Source organism: Musca domestica, unplaced genomic scaffold (genome assembly GCF_030504385.1).
Source record: "Musca domestica strain aabys unplaced genomic scaffold, Musca_domestica.polishedcontigs.V.1.1 1, whole genome shotgun sequence".
Taxonomy (NCBI): Eukaryota; Metazoa; Arthropoda; class Insecta; order Diptera; family Muscidae; genus Musca; species Musca domestica.
Window position 1 is genome coordinate 23,422,888 of NW_026712114.1, and position 26,544 is coordinate 23,449,431.

The 26,544-nt window shown below is 34.1% G+C and overlaps 1 protein-coding gene across 1 annotated transcript in view; it reads left to right on the forward strand.

Moving 5' to 3' along the window:
• The first annotated feature begins 4,042 nt into the window (after positions 1 to 4,042).
• LOC101892386 (scavenger receptor class B member 1) overlaps positions 4,043 to 26,544 on the forward strand; it is a 61,478-nt gene continuing 38,976 nt past the window's right edge. Inside the window, exon 1 of the mRNA XM_005180990.4 lies at positions 4,043 to 4,221. Coding sequence (XP_005181047.1) covers positions 4,188 to 4,221 — 34 coding nt within the window. The 5' untranslated portion in view covers positions 4,043 to 4,187. The remainder of the gene's footprint in view (positions 4,222 to 26,544) is intronic.

Genomic DNA, 26,544 nt, shown 5'->3' on the forward strand with positions numbered 1-26,544 from the left:
GACCCACATCCAATTTTTCCTGTCAAAACTATTTCAACGCCTCCATATGTAAACCCTTGAAACCAACAATGACCTCAATGTCAAATTTCAGAATTTTAGTGTTATCCCTTCATAAAATGCCAAATTTAGTAACTTTTAGTACTCTAATCCACAACAATTTACATCTCAGCATCCTAGACACCAACAGTTATCCAAAATTAGTACCATTAAGTACTTTTTCGTACAATTATAGTAGCATTTGCCAAATAACCACCAGATCTAAACACCAGATACCAACAGACACATATATGTGAAATTTAGGTATTCTAGCTCTATACATATATACCAAATTTACTCAATACTAAATTTAGTAACAGTTAATACTTTACATATAATTTAAGTACTCATTTGCAAAACCGTTCCTTATCTCATTCCTAGACATCAGCCGTTATCGCAATATAAAAAATCACGGTTTCTTCACCAAGTACCAACACTTAGTTAAATTTAGTATTTTTCGAACAATTATTATACGCATTTTCAAAACAATTTCCATAATTTAACCTCATGTACCAACCTTCCCAATACCAAATATACTACCATTTAGCACTTTTCGTACAAATATAGGACGTATTTCTAAATCTCAATCACAGATAGCGTCTGTAACTTAATTATTAGTAAACAACATATTTCAATTCCAGATGCCACAGAGATTAATATTTAATTTGGGGATTCCAGCCCTATCCGTTCACCCAGTACCAAATTTAGTACGTTTTGTACTTTTCGAACACATATAGAATGCATTTCCAAACCACCACCATCAATAATTTCAAACATGCCATCAGTAATCTAAATATCAACTTTCAGAATTGTATTTCTATCCCTTCACCCAATACGGAGTATATCACTCTTTAGTACTTTTCATATAATTATAGTTCACATTTCCAAAACCGTCTTCATATCTCAACTCCAAATACCAACTGGAATCTCAATATCAAATTTGATAATTCCAGTCCCCATATTTCCACTCAATACCAAAATTTGGTAGCATTTAATACTTTTCATCATATATAGGACACATTTCCAAAACCAAATATCAAACAATATTAGTAGCATTTAGTTACTTTCGTATGATTGCGGAAGGAATTTCCAAAGTAAACTCTTAATATTAACCCTACACAACAGCAGAGACCCCAACACCAACATTTTATATCAATCCGTTCAAACAAACCAGATTTTATCGAATTTAGTATAATTTAGTAGGTATAAGTACAAATTTCCATAACTACCCCTCATACAGTCCAATAGAAATCTTATTCTTAAATTTTCGGATTTAAACTCTACCGGTTGGTCCAAATTTTAAATTGTACCAATTTTAGTACCACATAAGTACGAATTTCCAAAACTTCCCACATAACCCAATGGAATATTAATCTTATTTCCAAATATTAGCATTCCAAATCTATCGGTTCACTTAGTACACACAAACTTCCTACATACCTTAAACTCACACATTATAGGTTCACCAAATTTAGTACCATTTAGTATATAAGTACGACTTTTCCCAATTTCCTACATACTCCAATCCTACAGTGCAATAGTAAACTTACTTTCAAATTTTAGGATTTCAAGTCGATGGGTTGTCCCAAAATTTAAAAGTTACCAAATTTAGTACCATTTAGTACACTTTAGCACGAGTTTACAAAACTACGTACATACATCAGTAATCCTATTTTAAAATTTCAGCATTCTAGCCCTATCGGTTCACACAAATCGAAATTGTACCAAATTTTGTACCATTTAGTACACATAAGTAGGACTTTTCGAAATTTCCTACATACTTCAATTCTACAGTGCAATAGTAATCTTTCTCTCAAATTTCAGGATTCGAACTCGATCGGTTCTCCCAAAATTTAAATTGTACAAAGTTTAGTACCATTTAGTAGACATAAGTACAAGTTTCCAAAACTACGTACATACCTCAGTTCTACAATGCAATAGTTATCTTATTTAAAAAGGTCAGCATTCCAAATACAAAATTTGGTACCATTTAGTACACAAAACTATGACCTACCTACATATCCTAATCTTTAATTCCCACAGTAATCCCAATTCCTAATTTCAGGATTCGACCTCTATCGTTTCACCCAAATCCAATTTGTACCAAATTTTGAACCATTTAGTACATAAGTACGAGTTTCCAAAACTATGTACACCTCTGTCCTATAATGCAATAGTAATCTTATTTCCAAATTTTAACATTCCAGCTTTACCGATTCACCCAAATTGTACCTAAATTAGTAGCATTTAGTACTTTTCGTACACATAAGTGCGAATTTCAAAAACTTCCTCCACACCCCAATCATAAACTCCGCCAGTAATGTTAATTTCAAATTTCAGGATTCCAGCTCCATCCGTTCCTTCAAACTCAAATTGTACCAAATTTAGTACTGTTTAGTACTTTTCGTATACATAAATTAACTTGATTCCTATTTTAATATTTTAAGTATTTAGTTCTAACGGTTCCCATGATACGAAAAGGTACTAAATGTAGTCCATTTTAGTACTTTTCGTATACTTATAGTGTGAATTTCTAAAAAAGTATCAACATTTTCTTTGGTACATTCATCATACATACATCAGTGACCCTCATGCCAAATTTAAGGATTCTAGCTTTATAGGTTCGTCAAATACAAAAGGGACCTGTTGGTACCCTTCATACTGTTCTAGTACAAATTTTCAAAAACCCAGCCTTATCGGACAAATTAAAACTAAGAGTGAGTGACCCTCGCCCAAAATGCCAAGATTCTACTTTCGGCTGTTTTGCTATTTTCCATGGACTTCAACAAAAAAGAATTGGTACATAAGTTCCCCTGATTAGTTTTTCAACTTTGCACTAAGTGTAATTATCTGAATTCGGAGTCGAAGTTGTTCTTTTAATGGCTCCCACACCTGGAGCATTCTCCTTGTTGGATGTAAGTCCTACATCAAATAATGATATTTATCAAGGCCAGATCTTGTTGCTATGTGATTCAAATTGAATGTAGAATTCAAATCAAAATTTTATATCAGATGTGTTAAGACTTTTCGCCATCACTGTACGATGTCAAATATGCAGCGATTTATTGTTTTATTGACATTGGCTAGTGATTTTCTTATGAAAACCCCCAAATTGTTTTTGTTCATCTTGTTGTTGTTGCTGCCGGCATTCTTTATGGTCGCGCTCGTAGATCACACAGACGCGTTAACAACTAAACTCGGCTTGATGCTCAAGATCGATGCTAAATGCATGGACACAGCGGCGTTGACGCCAAGTCACAGCACTTGTTGTTCAAGAATAAGCTGTGCTTTTGTGCTTAAACTTGAATTGGGCTTTTTCTGTGCGCTTTTGCAGCGATTGCCTCGATTTGTTTAGCTCTTACAACTTGAGCCGTGGTCAAGCCAACTGTTGTGACTTGAGGGTAATTTGCACTAAGGCAGAGTTTACAACAGCCTGACAAAGAAAACGCAGCAGTGGCAGCGCCGCTGGCAGAGGCTGCAAACAGAACAACAACAAAGGTAGAAGCCAAATTCAAGAATTGTTGAGCAGCAGCAGCAGCAACATTTGCTGGTCGGTGTCAGGGTTCGTAAGTCCGATCAAGTCGGCTGAGCAACTAAAGCCTGTGTAGTTGTTGTGCTGCTGCTGCCGCTGCTTTGGCCGAGGAATCTCTGGTTGTTTGCCGAAATTGAGGCGGTAGAAAAAATAGCAACAAATCTCGGCTTAAATAGCAACAGACCGGTTGACTTGAAAAAGTCTATATAAAAGGGTTAGTCGCATTGTGCGAGATAAACATTGATTTTAAATAACTCGCGCTGTCTAGAAGTGCGGAGAGTACAAGAAAACCGGGCCGCTTAAATGTTGTACTACTCCTTGATGCGAACGATGCAAGAGCAATAGAATATATTTTTATTGAAAAAAAAAAAAAAACGAAGACGTGAATAAAAAAAAACGATATTTAAAAAAATATAAAAAAGTAATAATTTGAAAAAAAATTAAAAATAAGAATTTATAATTATATAATAAAATAAAATTAACAAAAAATAATATTACTAAAATAAAAAAAAAATACATCCCAGTGATTACTAACAAATCAAATTTGTGTGATTTATGTTTAACTAAGAATTTATCAACGAATTTAAAACAACCAACAACAACAACTACTACAGCAAAAATGAAGCTATTTACAACCTCGAGAAAAACTGCAAGTAAGTTTGCATTTCCAATTAGTCTTCCTGTTATTAACAACAACAATAGAAAAAAAAAACAACAAATTTAAAAAATTGAAAAAAAAAAAAACATAGAAATGTCAAAACTGAAAAAAAGCCACATCGAGGTGTTAAAACATTCAATCACAATTGACAAATGATGATGTTTCTGATTGACTGCTGTTGTCTCTCAGTTATTGGTGTTCGTTTTGAATAGATTTGAGATTTTGAGAAAAAAATGTTCGTTGTTTACATTTGCCGTAACATCGTAACAGTGTTTCGATTCGTTTCGACAAAGGTCAGTGTGAATGTGTATTTTTGTCGAATTACTTGTCGGAGAGATTTACCCGTGGCATTGCCATTAATGTCACAAAATAAGAATTATGCGGTCAAATTAGCCAAGTGAATCGCCAATTTTATGGCTCTTTGTAAAATTGTCTGATTGACGTCACACCCACCAAAAAAAAAAAAAAAATATATAAATAAATAAACTTTCGATAAATGCAATTTACTGTTGCTGTTTAATGTCATTGACATTTATGATTAGTTAGTTATTGACTGGGGAAAAATTAACAAAATTCTCATCTCAAAAAAAAAAAAAAAAAAAAAAAAAAACGAAAAGTGACAAGGAAGAAATTATGACGAATAGAATTATGATGATTAAGCTGGATTAGAAAGCAACTGCGGAAGGAAATTGCAAAAATTTTCTGCTACTGCTTTGAATTTAATTCGTTGAACGGAAATAGGTGTGAACTTCAGTCAATCCACTTAATGGAGATTATCTTGGGGCAGCTGATATGCATTTTGGGGAAGTAAAACCAGAATATGAGAATGAAGGCAGACAAAATTGAATTCGATTAATTTTTAAGATTGAAATCTTTTGTGAGACTGGATATTAAAATTAATGATAAATTATTCAAATCGGAGAAATGTTTTAAATATCTTTTGGAATCCATATCATCGGCTCTACTTTTTAAAGCATGGGAGGCCCTTATTTATATTTCTAAGGACTTTTTTTTGGCTAATATTTAAATTGTTATTCCATATTAAAGTAAAAGTTTAAAATCATTACGTCTCATTCAAAAAAAAAAAATAAATAAATAAATAAATAAAATAAAATAAATAAATAAGTAAATAAATAAATAAATAATAATAATAAAAAAATTTTATAAATAAATAAAAAAAATTAAATAAAAATAAAATAAACAATTAAAAAAATAAATAAAAATAAAATAAATAAACCAATTCAATGCAAAACGAAACATTTCTTTATGTCTTTTTTTATTTTCTTTTAAAATGTTTAAGTTATTCATATCTCAAAATTAAGTGTCTATATAAAATATAACTTGAATTCCATGTCCATATTTCAGCTTTAGGATCAGTTTTTAAGTTTCTAATTTTTTAATTTGTTTTAGATTTTTATTGAACTAGTCTTATATCTTAATACTTGATCTTTGTGGAAAGGAAGCGAAAGATATTTTTTAAAACATTATTTTATTATTCTTTATAAAAGTCTTTATTTGAAAGTTTTGTAGATTAAGAATTGAGGTCTTGGATTTTCGAAATACAACTGAGAAGGGTGCTTCTGCTGCCTTCTGCTTCGTCAGCGTAACGGCCACCTTAATATGTAATTGCATTCCAAAAGATCGTGTTAGGCCTTTTTAGTACTCAAAATGCACATATAGATAAACCTAGTTTGAAAAGAATCGATGACCTGTTTCCAAAGTTATAAGATATATATGTATTGAATATTGTCACACTTTGTGGGGGAGGTACCAGGAGTGGTGGATCGATACCTGTAATCTTTACACCAGGTCTTGTGTTAGTAAAAAAATATTGGCATGTGTGAAATTTAAAGAGAATCGGTTGCTTATGAGGGTGCTCTATGAGAGTTATTATTATCCAAACTGTTGACCCGTTGTGGGGGAGGTACAAGAATTTGTAATCCGATATATCCAATCTCCACATCAGATTTTGCGTTGATAGAAATAATGCGATGTGCCGAGTTTAAAAAAAAATCAGATACTTATTTTGCGTTTTATGAGTTTCATGGTTATTCAAAATTTTGACCCCGTTGTAGGGTAGGTACCAGAAGTCGTGGTCTCTATACCAGATATTGTGTTAATAGAAATATTAAGACTTGAGAAATTTAAAGACTACCGGACTCATATTTCACATTTTATGACGGTTATAATTGTACCAAATTTCGACCCATTGTTGGGGAGATAGCAGAGGGAGTAAGCCGATACATCGCATCTTCACACCAGAACTTGTCTTAGAAAAAATATTCAGATTTGTGGAACTTGGTTTCATAAGAAATATAGGTATTCAACATTTGACCCGTTGTGGGGGAAGTACCAGAAGAAGTTGTCCGACCTATCTCATCTTCATACCAGAGCTAGAGTTGTTAGAAATATTGGAATATGCATATTTTAAGACAATTGGTTTTATACTTCTCGATCTATAAGCTTTATAATATTATTTAAAATGTTGACCCTTTGTGAGGGAGGTACTAGAAGGAGTCGGTCCATATTATCCATATTCACACCTAACCTAGCACAGATACATATATTAGTATTATAAAAGTTTGAAAAAATCGGATGATCCTTTCTTGTTCTGTGGTAAGTAATATCCGGACAAATTTTTGACCTTTTGTCGGGGAGGTAACATATGGAGTGGACTGATATTGGCCATCTCCGAACTTATTAAGATGTACCAAATTTGGACCAAATCGGATACATCGCTAGATCAACTTCAAATGTCCTGAAACGGATTTGATCCAAAGAGTCATAGGGCCTAAAACCGATATTTCGATGAGGCGTGGTTTGGTCGTTCCAAATGATATATACCCTCTCTAGCCATATGGCTGAGGGTATAATTAGTATTTTTCGTACAATAATTTGCAAAACCACAACCAGATACCAATAGAGACCTTAATATCACATGTCAGGATTTCAGATCTATTGGGTGAAGGCACCCAATACCAATTTTTATACCCTACACCACAACGTGTTCAGGGTATTATGTCTTTGTGCATTTGTTTGTAACAGGCAGAAGGAAACGAGATAGACCCATAGTTCCTTTTGATGATCTGCATAGAATCACATTCTGAGTCGATTTATGCATGTCCGTCCGTCCGTCTGTCCGTCTGTCCATGTATTTTTGTAAACAAAGTACAGGTCGCATTTATTGCACAGATAATTTGTTTCGCCCAAGGACGAACCTTATTGAAATTGGAGATAATCGGTCAAAATTTAGATATAGCTCCCATATGTATCTACGTCCGATTTGCGTTTTATTGTGCACCAAACGTGTAATATCAGCCCGAATTGTATGGAATTTTGCATATACACACAAATTAGGCCTGAAAATATGTATGCCAAATTTGATTTGAAATCGGTTCTGATATAGCTATAGCTCCCATATATATTGTTCATCCGATTTGTTATTTTTGTCCACCGCCGCCGTAATATGCACTCTGCAACAACAATATTTGGGGAAATATATCAAATACAGCTCAGAAATACATTTGCTAAATTTTATCGAGATCGGTTCAGATTTGGATATATCTCCAATATATAACTTCGTCCGATTTACCTTTTATTGTGCATCAAACGTCTGATGTTTGTCCAAATGGGATGGAATTTGGCACTTACGACCGAATTGAGTCTAGAAGCTAGTATGTCACATTTGGTGAAGATCGCTTCAGATATAGCTATAGCTTCCATATATATTATTCGACCGATTTGTTATATTTTATACCCACAATCATAATATGCACTCCGTTACAACGATATTCAGGGAAATATATCAAATACAGCTCAGAAATATCTTTGCCAAATTTTATCGAGATCGGTTCAGATTGGGATATAGCTCCCATATATATCTTTATCCGATTTCAAATTAACTGTGCACCAAATGGGCAATACAATTCTGAATTTAAAAGATACAAATGCTTCGGCAAATTTAGTCCTTTGAACTTTAAATTATAATTATAATCATAGCGTGTATGATTGAATTCTCCCATAAAAACTATTAATTGTTATGTGGAGCTCTTCTAAATTAGCAAAGTGGTGTAGAGTATCATAAAGTCGGCCCCGCCCGACTTTAAAACTTTCTTTACTGGTTTTTATAAAAGTACTTTTCGTACTTTTATAGTACCATTCCTAAATCACAGCCAAATCCCAAACACAGATACTATCAGGAATCTAAATACCAAATTTCAGAATTTTATCTCTATCCCTTCACCCAATACCATTTGGTACTTTTCGTACAAAAAGAGGACGCATTTCCAAACCATCGCCAAATTTCAAGCACAGATAACTAACTATCAAATTTCAGAATAAATAAAAACCATTTAGTACTTTTCAAAGAAGTATACATTTCCGAAACCACCTCTATATATCTAGGCTACACATGACAAACGACCCTAATACCAAATTTTGGATTTCAGCGCTATCTGTGTGATATACATTTCACAAGCCGCTACCATATACAAATAGAGACTTCAATATCAAATTTCAGGATTCCAACTCTATCCATTCACCCAATATCCTATTTATTACCACTTAGTACTTTTCTACCAAATATAGGACACATTTTCGAAAAGATCTCAATATGCCCCGGCTACACATGAGCAGCGATACTAATACAAAACTTTAGATTTCAGGCACTATATGTTTACCCAATTCGATATTGGGATAAATATAGTACCAATTAGAACTTTTCGTAAATTTGAGGTACTCAGTTCACAAACCACCCCTTTATCACAAAATTTCAAAATTCTCGCTTCATCCGTTTATTCTTATTCAAACTGTTCCAAATTTAGTACCATTTAGTATAGTTCGCACGCTTAGTACACATTTCAAAACCCCCTTCATATATAGAACTTACTTTCCAATCTCGATTCTCATACCAAATTTTTAGCTCTATCCGTTCACATAATAGCAAATGGTAACATTTTAAAAGTTTAGTAAAATTTTTGGAACTTTTCGTAACTTTTTCGAATTATCAAATTTTTTCTGCACACCATCAGAGACTCTTATTCCAAATGCCAGAGTTGTAGCTCACTCCGTTTGTCGAATACCAAATATTAAATTTTTAGTAATTTTCGAAGCCTTTTAGTACGTATTTCCAAAGATCCAGCCGTATCACATGGCTACGCACCAAGACTGACCCTCGTGCAAAATTGCAAGATTCTAGCTTCAGCCGTTTCATCTGGGCGTTGATTCTCTTTTAGTCAGTCAATAAGTTGTTCCCCTACTGACTTATACACATAGATTAAATTATGGCTTCTTAAAATTTACATTCTTCGATACTCAGAGTTACTTAGATGCTACCAAATGCAGCGTATCTTTGTCCCCGGTCTCGACTCAAACCTACAATCATAAAAACCAAATTTCATCGCGCTATGAAAAATTCATTCACATAAAATATTTTAAATGCATTTGACTCATTTTATCGATGAATTTATGCTCCGGTATTTTAAACTTCATTTGAAATTAATAACAGCTGTTAACAACAAAAAAAAATATATGTTTTATAAATAATTTATACAATTTACACCATAGGCCTTTTTTTAATTATTTTCAATACCAACGATGACCTTCAATTTCAAATTTTCTTAAATATTCATTTGGATAGTTAAGTTTACGAATATTGCCAATCTTTTGATGAGGGCTCAAAATTGTAGCATGATTGGTTATAGTTGTTATTTTTTTTTGTTTGTTTGTTTATTTGTTTGAATAATTTATGAACAACGTAGCTAAGCTAAACAATTTTACGAAGAAGAAGAAGCAGATGCCGTTGTTTATTTACATATTAACATTTAAAGTATGTGATGACAACAACAACAACAACAACGTATCGAGACAGAAAGAGTTTGGAAAAAAGCTGGCAAAAATAATTCTAAAAAAAGCGTGCAAAACGAAAATGGTTGCAATCTTTTGGCACAGTGGTTTGGAGGGGTTCAAAATTTTATATTTTTAATAAAAGTTAGTATTATTGAAAATAGTCAAAGTAAGATGGTAGATAATTTTTATGGATTGTTAAAACACATTGTATTTTTCCAGAAATGCTTGGCTACATAACCTGTTATAAAAATAAGGCGTCGGCTTAGTAAAGCGTCGGTAGAGTTGTGCATTACCTTGATAGAGCAGAGAAATACCAGAAATTTTAATAACTTGTCTGAATTTTTCAAAAAGTAATGTCGTTTAAGTTCTTGAGATTAAGAGAATTTCTGCTAAGTCATTGCGAGAATGTATTGTTATTCTCGCAATGACCAAACAGAAATTCCCTCCCTCATAAGATGGGGTTTACTAAATGTGTGGCCTTCTGATTTGCGGTATTTGAATCTTTCAGCCACCAAATTAGCTATTATTTGAAATTTAGAATATTTTGTATATATAATCTCCGTTTTCCAAAAATAGTTTACATTGTTCCACTACTTGACATATAGAAGTACATTCAATTTTTTGTATTTAGTTGTAATTTGGAGTTTCAGATTCTAAGATCTAGAAAGTTTACCAATTTTCACATGAGGCCAGTACAGCAGTAATGACCGATTTTTATACCCTCAGACATATATGGCTAGAGAGGGTATATATCATTTCATACGAAATACCGTTTTAGACACTAGGCCTCTTTGGATCAAATTGGTGTCGATCTAGAGATGTCCGTCTGTCTAACTGGTGCACACGATAACTCTTGAAAGGAGTATACGATTTGGTGCAAACTTGGTTCATATAAATATTATTATCAAATTTAGATCGAGTTCGGAGATAGGCAATCGATCGATCCAGTCATTCTGGTACCTCTCCCACAAAAGGACTTCATTTTCAAAAACAACAAGTTAAAAAGCAGTAAGTTCGGACGGGCCGAACTTTTAATACCCTCCACCATTTGCAACGAATTTGGAAATTTTCAAAAAATAAAATCCTTAAAAAATTCTGTTAAAATTTTAAAAATACCGAATATAGCCGTTATTTTTGGGTCTATACGACGTGGACATACATAGACATTGTTTGTCATAAGCCATTACCATATTCAAATTCGAAACTTGAAATAAACGGTGAATAATGTAGCTAAAATCATCAAAATATCGGATATAAGGAGGTGCCGTTAAATTGGAGCTGTGCGAAGACCTGGACCAGCATAGACAATTTTCTGTCACAGGCTTTAGCATCCATTACGAACTTCAAATACCACATCTAAAACAATTTCGGTGGGTATTGTACCTAAAATCGTCGAAATACCGAATATAGGGAGGTACTGATATATGGGGCCTATACGAAGACCTGGACCCGCACAGACAGTTTCCTGTCACAGACTGTAGTATCCATTTTGAACTTCAAATACTAAATTTTAAATTACTTCCGGGAAAAAGGTCGCTAAAATCATCAAAATACCGAATATCGGGAGGTACCGTTATATGGGGGTTATACGAAGACATGGACTTGCACAGACAATTTTCTATCTTAGGGTGAAGTATCCATTTAGAACTTCAAATACCAAATTTGAAACAATTCCGGTGAATAATGTCGCTAAAATCATCAAAATACCGAATATAGGGAGGTACCGTTATATGGGGGCTATATGAAAACGTGGACCTACATGGCCCATTTACGAACTTAACGTGCCTACTGGAAAAATAGTAGTATGGCGGAGGGTATAAAAATAAAATGAAATAAACAAGTAAAAAAGTATCGGTTGGTTTTTCTGACAGATGTATACTACCAGCCTTGAGTTATGATTATTCAAACTGTTGACCCTTTATTCGGGGGTTTCCGAAGTTGGCCAAAATTGACAAAATCTTATGTGACCTAAGACTGATATAAATATTAAAACGTGCCACATTTGGAGAATATAGGCTATTTCCTATACTTTATATGAGATATGTGCAAATTTTTGGGAAAATGTGGAAATATGTGTGAGGTAACAAGCTGACCGAAGTATTCCATTTCCATACTTCATCTAATGCAGATAAAAGTATTGGTATGTGCAAAAGTTGAACGAATTCGAACATTTATATACAATTTTATGCGAAATCATAAATTTCCATAAATAACATATTCATATCAGCTTTTTGTTAAGAAAAATATTTTTCGCAAGTTATGACGAAAATTGTGACCCTTTGTGGGTGAGGTACCAGAAGGGGTTAACAGATTTATGTCATCTTCACAACAGATCATGTGTTAGCAAAAATATGTGTCTGTGTGAAATTTGAAGAGAGTTGAATTTTAAAAATTTGAACTCTACGTGTGGTTCTTAATAATAGCCTAGCTGAACCCGATGCGCTTCGCTACACTTTTGATTTGATATGAAATGCACCAAGTCTGAAGGGAATCGGACGTTCATTTGCCGTTTTATGAGTTTTATGGCTCTTTGTGGGGGGAGGTACCATAAGGTTTGAACCGATATATCCTATCTGCACACAAGGATTGGGTTAATTAAAAGTTGTTGATGTGTGTAATTTGAAGAGAACTGGAAGCTTATTTCGTATTTTATGATCGTTTTTGTTATTCTAAACATCGACCCTTTATTGGCGAGGTACCAGTAGGAATTGTCGGATCTGTATCATATTTTCAACATATCTTATTTTGATGGATATATTGAGATGTGCCAAGTCTGAATGGAATCTGATGTTAATTTCGTGTTTTATGATCTTTATGAATATTCAAAATTTTGACACTTTGAGGGGGAGGTACAAAAACGATTGGACTGATATATTACATCTTCACACCAGACCATGGGTTAATAAAAATATTTTGATGTGTGTAATCGAACTCTTACACCACATTTTATAAGATTTATAATTATTAAAAATTTTGAACGTTTATGGGGGAGTTACTTGATGGAGTGGACATAACGTAGCACTGATGTAAATATTAAGATTTGTAAAATTAGAGCAAAATCGGATTATCCTTCCTCTTTCTCTGCACTATTTTTTTTTTTTTTTTTTGAAAATTTTGACCTTTGGTGCTGAGGTGGCAAAAGGAGTAAACCGATATTGCCCATCTCCGAACTCGATCCACGTTTGATACTTGGATACTCCCTTCGAGAGATACACTGATGGACGGACGGGCATCGCTAGATCGACTACAAATGTCCTGAAACAGATTTTGTCCAAAGGGACCTAGGGTCTAAAATCGTTATTTCGATGAGGCACGTTTTGACCGTATCATATTATTTGTACCCTCTCTAGCCATATGTGTGAAGGTATATTAAATCAATGTGAATTTTGTGATTTTTGTTTTGTGTCTAAAAGAAATGTTTAATATTCGATGCAGATGGTGAGTTTGGTAATGTTTCTGAACTTTTGGTGATAAGTTCGAGGTTTTTGAGATACTCGATAACTTAAAAGTAAGTGGCTGAATTTGGCATTCGAATAAAATTGTAAGAAAATTGTTTTCCTTTTTTGATTCTAGTCAACATTTGAGTAAAGGGAAGAAAACATGAAAAGTGAAAAGTTTGAATTCGAAGTAAATACCCAAAAGGAATGGAATACCCAAATGGAATTTATTTCGAATTGAAACCCCCCTTTTTTCCTTTACTCAAAAGTTGACTAGAATCAAAAAAAGGAAAACAATTTTCTTACAATTTTATTCGAATGCTAAATTCACCCGCTTACTTTTAACTTTTCGAATTGGAAGCATAAGAAGTTTTTCGATTGCCAGAATCATACATTTTCAGAATGTCTAATTTTTAACATTTAATAAAATTTGGACACAAATCTTAAAATGTAATATAAGGTTAAAGGTCAATTTTTTCATTGACATATCATTTCCTTTAACACACATTTTGCTTTTCTAAAAATGTTTGTTAAAAATGTTGTTTTAATTCATGGTTATAAAATCTTATTTAAATAAGTAGTTAAACTTAATATAATATTAAATTCCCGAACTTAATTTCACCTCGAAAAAACACACCTATTAATCTAACCGATGTTATTTATATCTTTACACATCACACACCTATTCACTTGCACACACACACACACTCTCACACATGTGACATCGTTTAATATTTGTAAAACATGAGTGTTAACGAAAAGAAAATGCTGTTATAAAATAACATTATTAACTGAAATTTTGTATTGTTTCTATTTTTTGTTTTTAAGTATCGTGACCATCAATCATAAAGTTGGTGTGTCCGTATTATTTTCCTCGTTGCCATTTAACTACGTAAATTGTTGGCGTTGTACTCGTATGTGGCACATGCGCACGTTTCCCAACAAAAAAAAACATGTACTTTGGTACTTCGGCATTTATTCGCTAGGGTGGAAAATAAATTTATTGTTTTATAAACAATGTCTTGAGTCAAGTGTTACAATGTATACAAATTATCATTTTAATTAGTATTGATGTTTTCAAAACACTTAGCCATTCAATGTAATATTGTAATCGAAAATTATGATCTTTATGGTGCACAATAAAAAAATATGTATAATTATAAAGGAAGTTAATGGTAAATATTTCCATAAGTATGCTAAAACAAAACACCCACTTTTTAAATTTTTATGAAATAGGGATTTTTTCCCATCCCCTCAAATGGCGGAAATTGGAAAATATTTAACACTACAGTTCGAAAACAAATACCGGCACACACAACTATATTTTTAGTAAATATTTAACAAAATCAACATCAAATCGATAGGGGCTGAGCGGAATATCGATATCTGTATATGTGTACAGTTTTTTTTTTTTTTGGAAGAAAAGAGTACTAAACTTCAATATTTACCTATCGCTAGTAAACATTTCTGTATTTAGAATTTTTATCACCGATTTTATTTGTGATATTAGTCAGCTTCAGCTGGGCATTAACATTTAAATACCCAGATGAACTTTCCGTTGCTATTTGTTGTCATAAAAATAAATTATTGTTTAAAGTTCTTAGGTTTTGTTGTATTTGCTCAACAATAACAACAGCGAGAACAACAGCAATTATAAAGTATTCTGAGAAAAAATTGTAAACGTTCCCATAAAAAAACTATTTATATCAAGTAAGACAAGATCATAAATCGACGTCAGCGGGTATGTTAGGCTTTGCAAGGTACAGCTGTACGAAGATATCGACCAAAAGCGAATTTTTATATAAGTGTAACGTAAAGTGATATAGGAATAGGTAGTTGAATGTTTTTTTTTTCCAAATCTTTTATTTTTAAATCGTCAGGGTATTCTGAGAACTTGTTGTAAAAATATTTTGAAATTGACTAGATCGAAATGTGACGTACTTTATACATTTTTAGTGGTTATACCTTCTATCCTATGGGAATATAAGGTATATAACAAGTAAGCAAAGGCTACAGTCGAGCGGGGCCGACCGTTGAATACCCTACAACACTACAATAAACGATACAGTTTATATAGGCGAGATACTCGAAGGAATTCCACAAGATATTGTTACAAATAATAAAAGAAAACCATCAGGGTTCGTTCTCTAATTTTCGAATAATAGCAACTTAAACTAATTTGCTCATTTCCAATTTATTGGTAGATGTTGCACGTAAATGGTCTTCCTAGATCTAGAACCAATATTTCCCAAAGTCCCATAATCTCTCAGAAGTGGCAAAAGATTAACATTTATTATTGATTTTCTACTGAAACGCATCTATATGAGATACAGACATTTGACTATATTCTTCAACGAAATCAGCGTTAACGTTAACGAAATAGTCAGAAGTGCGTCTTTCCTGTATTTGTGAATTCTCCAAGAAGTCACTGTAATGGACATTTTCGTATTTTGTCTACAAAAGTTGGCAAACTATTTCACACTTTGAATATTTTTGGATGGCCATCCAAAACTGCTTGGCTTTTGCAATGTCCGGTAACCCCCATTCAAATCTGCCTGAGAATCGGGCGATAATTACGACCTGCTGAAAATTTTGCAGTTTTTTGGTCCATTTCAACCCCTAAATATATGGCGATCATCTCCAAAAAGAGTAGGCTTCTATTCTGACCCTCATCTTATCCCCATGCAAAATTTTGTAAGGATCGGGCCATAAATGCGATCTGTATATGATATCCTGATATCCTAACTACTTAGTTTTGTTAGCTGTAGAAATATTACCAAATGTTTAATTCAAAATGAAAATATGCCAAAAATATGACAGAGAGATATTTTTATGCGATTTTTTAGGCGTTCTTTTCTTTTCTGCCAAGAGGCCATTCTGAATTAATGAGAACTATCGAAATCAGTTCAGCCGTTCTCGACACTTAAGAGATTTTTCAAGCATATCTTCTTTGATAAACATATATATCGCACATATTTTGCTATATATCCGTTTTGCTGGATGTTAACATCAATGTAAAGATCAGAAGTAACCTTGTCATGGCTTTGTGATTTCGCCGGGATTTAAAATATTCGCGGTTTAATGAAAAATTTTGAATTTTTTCAACACAAAACATATGGTCTATTTTACCCGCTAAATGTTATCCGATGACCACCCAAATTGGTGGGCTTCTTCCTCGCCCTAAACTCTAGCTACTTGCGAAATTCCGTGTCGATTGGTCTATAATTGCGACCTGTATATCTACTGCAAAATCCGACATTTTTTCAGTATTTGGTCCATTTCGACCCCTAAACATTTGGCGATCATCCCCAAAAGAAATAGGCTTCTATTCTGACCCTAACCCCACCTTCGTGCAAAATTTCGTAAGGATCGGGCCATAATTGCGACCTGTAGCGTGATTACAAATTAACATGGACAGACGGACAGAAGGACGGACGGACATACATAGCTAGATCGACTCAGCTCGGCGAGCTAGGAAGATCCATATATACTTTCCTATATGGGAAACCAATATTTCGAGGTGTTACATAAATTCTGGCCCAATCAAACTTATAATACCCCCAACACATAGTGTTGTAGGGTATAAAAACTTGTATATACAAAACCTTGAAATCTGAAAAACCTTAATTTTTAAAGGAAGAACATATCTGATCTGTTGGAGGAGGCCTTATGTAATGTCTTTAATGAAAGAAGTCCTCTTTTGAACTTTTCTATAAAAACGCTCTTTTAAAGTCGTTTTTACAAGAATACTTTCTTTTACTTTTCGTTCCAACTATTTATACCGTTGATATACGTGTCTTCAAATTTAAGCTCCATTTTCACAACATTCACGTATTTTTAATTCTGCCGATTTTATGTTCCAACCACAGTTCCTAAACCAAATTGGTCGAAATGTGGCATTACGGTCTTTAAATTAATGGAAGTACCTTGTACAAAAAAGGTTCATGCATTGTTATAATTTCCACAAAACCGATTTCGTCCGATTGAATTCGGTTTTGACATGTCCTACCTGAATTTTGAGTCCAAAGTGGCTGCAATTGCATATTTGAACGTATACGTTCTTGGAAACAATTTGAGGAGATCTAGGTATTGCAATAGTATTTTGCAGCTGCTATCAATATTTTTCATAGAAATAAGAATTTCAGTATTTTTAGGTTGTTGTGACCACACAAATGTCGACAAGTTATTAAAAATTTGGCTTAGAGTGTTAAAAAGTCAATGATGCTTTTAGTTGTTTTTCGACAGAATCTCTCCATTATTATTTTTAAACCAACCCATTTCTCCAATTGGTATCTATAATTTTAACAATTAAAGAGAAATTGAATTTGTTTCATACATCTGCATCTGGCGAAATTGAGTGGAACTTTATTTGTATGTGTTTTTTTACAACAATATCACTTTTTTTTTAACTGCCGAGAATTTAGACTATTTTCAACGAGCTATAATAAGATAATTAATTAACAAGTACTTAAATAGCCTGACATATTTGCTTGTTGAGGTGATTACCAACAATAATTGTCAGTTATTTGCTCTAAATAAGGTGACGCATTTTATTGATGTTCACTGGCACGTTTTTAGGGTCAGCAGTTTAGTTGGGAAGGCTAAAAACGTCATGTTTTTACAATTTAATTAAATAAATGACTCTGTCAGGTGAAGAGTAATTAAAAATGCAGTTAATAAAAAAACTGTAGCATAGGGCAACGTGAGGAGTTTTTATTGTTGTTCACTAAACCTTCAATTATAACGATTAGTGATTCAGCACAAAGTGGCTCTGAGACCCTTTGAGTTTGGGGGGTACACCTATTTTAAATGACTTTTAAAATTGATAATTTCTGATAAAGACCTAGCTATGGTAATGAGAAATGCAAAAAAAGTAATAAATCCTAAAAATTGCAATTTCAGAACAAGACGACCTCCAATAACAAAAAAAAAAAAAAAAAAACAAAAAAAAAAATAAATAAAATAAAATAAAAATAAAAAAATAAAATAAAAAATAAAAATCGAGTGTCTATTAATTGTCTAACGATTAACTAGATCGTTACGGATAAAAACTAGCCACTGCAATAACGAAAAATTAAAAATAATATAATAATAAATAAATAATAATAGAACAATTAAAAAGGCAGCTAAGTTCGGCCAGGGCGAACTTTTAATACTTTCCACCATTTTCAAGGAACTTGAAAAAATCCGTACAAATACCTCTTAAATGAAACCTCATATATGGGGGCTATACGAAGACGTGGTTCTTCATTAGTGAGTTTTTGCTATAGACTGTAGTACTGAATCCGAACTTCAAATACGAAATTTGAAATCATTCCGGTAGATAACGCCGCTAAAATCAACAAAATACCGAATATAGGGAGGTATCGATGTCCTATACGAAGATGTGGACCAGCATACACTATTTTCTATCATAGGCTGTAGAACCTATTGCGAACCTAATATATGAAATTTGGAACAATTCCCGTTAATAATGTCACTAAAATCATCAAAATACCAAATATAGGGGGAGGGGGTACCATTATATATGGGGGGCTATACGAAGACTTGGACCTGTAGTATCTACATGGAACTTCAAATACGATAATACTCGGCATTTATTCTGATGCCACGGTCGATTAATACGAGCGGTGAGCGACCATCGGCTGTTATGGCGGCCTACACCATCACCATGGCCGGCGCTTGAGTTCTGGTGGCCAACCGAAGGTGCACATTTTTAGCTGACCTCTTTGGAAAGTAAACACGATCATTTAGGAGGGTATCATTATATGGGAATATAGGGAGGTACCATTATATATGGGCTATACGTAGACCTGCACCTTCATAGGCAATTTTCTGTCACAGAATGTAGTACTTGTTGCGAAGTGCAAATACGAAATTTTAAACAATTCCCGTGAAAAATGTAGCTAAAATCAACAAAATACTGAATATCGGGAGGTACCGTTATATAGGGCCTATGAGAAGTCGTGAACCTGCGTTGACAAATTTTATGTCACAGGCTATAGTACCTATTAGGAATTTCAAATACCAAATTTGAAACAATTCCGGTGAAAAATGTCCCTCAAATCATTAAAAAACCGAACTTGGGAGGTATATTTATATGGGGCTATACCTAAACCTGGACCTATATAGCCCATTATGAATATCAAAAGTCCTGTAGATCAAACACACATTTGAGTAAATTTTATCAACCTACTTCAATTCGTTGAGAAGCTAGAATGATTTCCACAGACGGACGAACATTGCTAAATCGACATAAAATTCTATGCTGATCATGAATATACAGGGTGAGATAAAAAAACTGCAACATAGTCAAACGCCATAATTTTTATATTTTTTTAAATTCTATTCAAATCATATTTTCGAATAAGTTTAGATTCGTTCGAATTGGTCACCTTTGGCACGAATTATGACCTTCAAATGGCCAATGAAACCGTCAAACGCTGCCCGAATGTTGCTTTGCGGTATTTTGGCCCATTCCCGGCGAAGCGCTTGCTCGAGATGATCGACACTTTGGTACTTTTCAGTGCCAACCTTGCTTTCCAAAATTTAGGTGGCCATTAAGCGCTGGAAATGAAGCGTGGAACCTTATTTTGTAACAATTCTTGGGTGGCGCGTGCTGAGTCCTGTTGGAATGTCCAAGGTCTGCGGCCTAAATGTTTGCGTTCCCAAGGCTTTAATATACTCTCCAGAATATTTGCCACGGTCGATTAAAACGAACGAGATCAACATGGTCGGCGCTTGAGTTCTGGTGGCTAACCGAAGGTGCGCATTTTCAGCTGACCTCTTTGGCAAGTAAACATGATAATTTTGTTTGTTTACAAACTGCTGGACAACGAATGTTTTCTCATCGGAGAAAACCAAATTCGGCAGTTCGCCACATTCGGCCAAACGAAGCAACTCGTTTGAGTCTATTTCCTTTCAGTTGCGGTGCAAGTTCTTGCATTTTTGGAATTTCAATGGCTTTATCCCGAGCTCATTTTTTAATATTTGCCGAATGGAATATTGCGATATGTTCAACTCACGAGTCACCATGAGCTGTCACTGGAATAATTTTAACAGCTGTCGGACGAGTGACTTAATAATGGCAGCAGTCTGAAGTTGGTTGCAGTTTTTCATCTCATGCTGTACATCCTCTGTAGTCATATGGCTGAGGGTACATAAATGATGACCCTTTGTGGGGGGAGGTACCAGAAGGAGTGGACCGATATTGTCCATTTTCCCAGCTGACCTAGAACTGATACACATATTGGGATTTGCAAAGTTTGCACAAAATTGGGTGATCATTTTGTGTTCTATGTGAGGGAGGTGCCAGAAATAGTGGATCGATATTGCTCATCTCGATAAAATTATTACGATGTACCAAGGTTGAACTAAATCAGATACTGCCTTCGAGAGTTATCGTGCGCATCACCAAGCAGACGGACGCTAGACTCTAGATCGACTACAAATGTCCTTGAACGGATTATGTCCAAAGAGATCTAGAGTCAAAACCCGTTATTTCGTTTTGGTCGTATAAATGATATAAACACCCTCTATCCATATGGCTGAGGGTATAAAAATGTTTTTTTATTCTACTCCACTTTCAAAATATGATACCAGATACACTTAAACATAATTAAGTGTTCTATCCAAAATTATATTGCAATATGAAGTTCTGGAATTAAAAAAAAAAAAAAAAAAAGATTATATATCATCCCATAATTGTGTTGAACCAATTCGACCAAACACTTCATTAACTTCTATAGGAGTACAATTATTTTTATGCGATTGTAAAATAACTAAATTAGTAACGCCACACTCCAATCGATAACCTTGATTTGTGAATTACATGCTTTGCCCCTCCGAAAATAACAGTATTCAATTCATTGGCCCGGCCCCGACGTTCATAATTCGTCTTCGTGCAATTCACTTTTCTTCTATTTGTTCATCCGCCATCAAATCGTAAAATAATTACATTGTTGGTACTTTTATTTTCATTTTTGTGCTGTAGCTTCACAGCCACGGGAGCCAGAACTCTGTCATTGATATTTCAAGGAAGCGTTGCGCTCACTTTACAAGGCAACTTAAATCTATTAGTAAACGGCAAGATTCCTTTCTGGACTACGTGATAAGGGACATGCGATCACATAGTTTCTTGAACTACAACGAAAACCGATATAAAAAAAAAAAACGCAAACGTGCTGGAAAGAGTTACACCTTCAAGACAGAATAGAATGGAGAAGAAGATGAGCCAAGAAGTAAATGTTGGTTCTTGGCCACTACTAGTGGTGGTGGTGGTGGTGTACGTGGGAATATGTCTTCAATGTAGAACAACAAATGATGGACTACAGTTTGAAAGACATTGCAAGCGAGTGATGATGGCAATGATGATGATGCGACGTGCTTGAAAGGATAAAATTAAAACATTGTTTTAATAGTTTCTTAATATTGTTCTTCTTTGCAAAGTATTTTGGGGAGTTCATTGTTTTAACTTTAATTACATATTTCACAGATAATGTTGTGGTCTTAATGAGGTTGGGAAATATGTCGATAAAAAGCATTTTATATTTTTTTCGGCTTGAAAATATAATAGCTTCAATCATGCAATCATAGGGATACCGTTATGGAATATTTCGTGATATTGTCAACTTCTTTTAAAGGAGAATGGGAATTAATTTATAGAAGATCTCAGCTCTTTAAGATAAGACTTAAAGAAATATGTATTTTTCAAAAGAGAAACTTCGACAAAATCTGATCTCAAAAATAACACCTAAAATGGCATATTTCTAAAAATAGGAGTATCCAAAAGGTCGAACTTGGAATAACCTTCACCATTTGAAAGAATTTTGCAAAATTAAAAAAAAACCTTTGAAAATAATGCTAAAATCATAAAAAATATCGAATATAGGGAGGTACCATTATATTGAGTCTATGCGAAGACGAGAACCTGTAAATTCAATTGTTGTCATAGGCCATTACAATATTTAATATTCTGGGCCGGCATATGCAATTTTGTGTCATAGGATGTAGTACCCATTGGGAACTTTTAATACGAAATTTGGTACAATTTCGGTGAATAACGCTAATGACGAATTTCTTGAGGCTCTACAAAGATCTGGACTTATATGTGCAATTTTCTGTCATACTACAACCTATGACAGAAAATTGCACCCTTTAGGAACTTCAAATTGCAAATTTGAAACATTTCCGTTGAAAAGTGTACAATTAAATGGGGTCTATATTACAACTGTGACATAGGTCTCTTTAATAGAGAAATTAAAACACGGAAGACCTCGAATGAGGCATTTCCCATACACTTTTAGAGGTATTTACTGGACTTCTTAAAAGGGGCATTTTTTAGACAATGACCTCAAAAAAAGGAATCCTTAAGACGAACATCTTAACTCTTGTAGAAGATCTTATCTTTCAAAGGATGCCTCCTCTAATAGAAAGCTTCAAAAGAAATCTTTGCTAGAGGTTTTCTTTAAGAAAAGACACCAATCCACTTATTGTAGAAACCGCGATAAAGTGCACTTTTTACTGAAAATTTCTTCTGAGCTCTCCTTTATAGTCTACCCCAAGAAAATTAATCTTCTCTAGAATTCCTTTCAAGAGGTTTCCTGCTATATAAGACTTCACAAGAGGAATTATTTAACAGAAAACTGAAAAGAGCGCTTATTTTACGGGAGACCTAAAAAGAAGTCCAAAAAATATTTAATTTAATTCAGATACTCAAAGAAACCCTCTTTATAAAAGACCCCAAGAAAAGGGCTCAAAAGTGATCGATTTTTGTAGAATAGAATTCACTGTTGCGCAATTATCGTAGCATATGTGAGGTTCAATGCAGTCACGAATATATATTTTACCTTTATCCAACGAGGTCGAGATCGATCTATAGCCCACAAAGTACGAATAGAAGTGTGTCTCGTCCGCAGTCTCATTACTAGTTACTCACGATTGCGCCACGATTGTATCCTGTCTATAAGATCTCCCAGGTCTTAGAAAGCTCCAGCTTTTTTACAAGTTCAAAGCACTTCCCAAAAAGCTCCCAGATCTTAGCAAACACCCAGTCCCAACTCAATGCTCTCCCAACCCAAATACATCTCAATGCTATTAGCCGACTCCGACTAACCGATCTCTTACCCCATAGCAACCAGAATATCACCGATTGCACAGATCCGACCCAAATCTGAGCAGTTTAGAGTCGAGCCACACACACGACAACTCCAGAGCCGAAAGCCATCCAACCGAGTAAAAACACTAGCCTACTGCAGAGTCCGATATTGAATAGAACAGAACCGAACCTTATATCTGATCATATCCAAGTTGACAGCATCCGAACACCGGCGAGCTCATAGCGTAACGGGTGGTCATTCTCCGCAAAAGAGCTCAACAGGTGGTGGTTTTTTTTTATAGAAAAGCTCAACAATCCTTTTTTATAGCATTGCCTCTACAAGAAGAAGAGTTCAAAAGAGGTCGTCTAGTGAGGCCTTCCTCTCAAGATGGTCTTAAATTCGGTCTTGCTTTCTAGAAGAACACAAATATGGTCTTTCTCTTTAAAATACCTCAACTAAGGGTCTCCTCCTATGAAATAGCTCAACTGGAGGTCTTTCGCTATAGAAGAGCTCACAGGACGCCTTCTACTATAGAAGAGCTCAACGGGAGGTCTTCTTCAATAGAAAAGCTCAACGGCAGGTCTCCAGCTCAATGGGATATCTGCTTCTATAGAAGAGCTCTACAGGAGATCTGTTTCTATAGAAGAGCCCCACAGGAGGTCTGCCTCTATAGAAGAGCTCACAGGAGGTCTGCTTCTATAGAAGAGCTCACAGGTGGTCTGCTTCAATAGAAGATCTCACAGGTGGTCTGCTTCAATAGAAGATCTCACAGGAGGTCTTCTTCTACATAAGAGCTCAGCGGAAGGTCTTTTTCAATAGAATAGAATCTTCTATAGAAGACCTCAACAAAGGTCTTCTTCAATAGAAGAGATCAACGGGAGGTTTTCTTCTAAGAGCTCACAGATGGTTTTCTTCTCCAGAAAAGCTCGCAAGGAGGTCTTCTTCTCTAGAAAAGCTCATAGGATGTCTTTTTCTCCAGAAATGTTCAAATGAGATTTTCCTCTCCAGAAGAGCTCAAATGAGGTCTTCGGCTCTAGAAGAGCTCAAATGAGGTCTTCGGCTCTAGAAGAGCTCAAATGAGGTCTTCGGCTCTAGAAGAGCTCAAATGGGTTATTCGGCTCTAGAAGAGCTCAAATGAGGTCTTCGGCTCTAGAAGAGCTCAAATGAGGTCTTCAGCTCTAGAAAAGCTCAAATGAGGTCTTCGGCTCTAGAAAAGCTCAAATGAGATACTCCTCTCCAGAAGAGCACAGAAATTGTTTTCCTTTAAAACTTATTTTGAAACTTTTTAAGATTTTTTAAAGACTTCCCTGAGAATAATTGTGTGTTTTAAAGTTTTATTTTATTGTTGTTGCAAAATGGTCAGGCTTTATCCCTTTATTGTTGTTTTTATAAAAACAACGTTTGTTTATTAGTGGAGAACGATGGATAAAGCCTGACCATTTTGAAACAACAAAATACTACGGTATCCCGAACAAAGAAGCCAATTATTATTTGAACCTTTCGGCCAAAAGTCATAGAATTATTTATCCAGTTTTTTCATAAGGATTTAAAAATTGTTGTCTTTCTAAAAGTATTTTTTAATATTTTTAAATATTTCTAATTTGTGCGAAATACATATCATACCTGATGTTCGTCAAAGGGTGAGGGGTAAGGTGCTTTACATAAATTATTTAAAAGTTTTGAAAAGAAAAGTCGGAACTATTTATAATATTCTATCTGTGATTGGGGGCTGTGGACAACAAGTTGTGCTATTAAACAATTAAATTTCCTTCCTTCCTTCCACAGTACTGACATTCATTTTTGTCAATATCAGATATATTTTTTTCTAAATATTCCATAATCTTCTTTCTATCGTATTCTAATCGACTTCCTCTTTATTATTAATCTCACTTTCAAGATCAAAATTCCAATCCGATATTGGATTATTATTGGCAAACCGGTAAATTGTTATTAAAAGTGCATTAATCTATAAATTGCTTGTAATCACTCAATCATTCAATTCAATATTGTTTTGAACATTTATTTGAATTCTCTGAACCCCTAATGTCAATAGCAATTTTAAAATAGCCACTTTATTAGGAAAGTAAATAATTACAGCTGCTAATGGAACAACCGGCAGTCAACCGACCGGCAAACAAACAAACGAACCTACCGTCGTCGTTGGCGAAGGCTATTTCAATTGATGCTGCATCAGCGTTTTTGTCACGTTGTTAAATTGCCTCCAGCCGTGATTCGGAATAAAAACTTTTGATTCAATTGTTAACTACTCTAGTCTCTGTGGCAATTATATTATCATAAAATAAAATATTAGAAAATAAATTATTAGCTAAATCATTAATTGTTGTTGTGATTATTGTTGTTCTTATTAACGCTTTTCGCCAAGAATATTATAATTATGCAAATTAATCTGAAAGATCAATGCTAGTCACAAACGTAGTACAGTAGCTGCAGCCTATCTACCCGGTTTTAATCGTTTGTAATTGTAGAACTGTCATTCCGCCTAGACCAATTGTCTTGACCACTATATTGTCATATTCACATGGCATAATATTTTCTTTATTCGTTTCATTCACGTTTTCTCTGTTTCCGAGATTTATTACCAAAGAACTGTGAATAGACTTTTTTATGTTGACAACAACAATACGGAGGGAAAAAAACACAACAACAATAAAAAAACTATTTTGTAAATACAAATTATAAATCATGACAATTTGTATGGAAAATTCCAAAGGGGATTTTTGTATTCTTGGAATTAGCCAAATGGTCGCAAGTCAACAATTTACATAAATGTTGTTGTTGTATATTGTTGACCTGTTATATTTATTTTACTTATTTGGTTAATAGCTTGGCTTAAGGTCATTAAAAAACTATGTTTTTATTTTTGAATTTTTCCTTTTTTATTCATCCAATATTTCGATTTCCTCCGGAAATCATCTT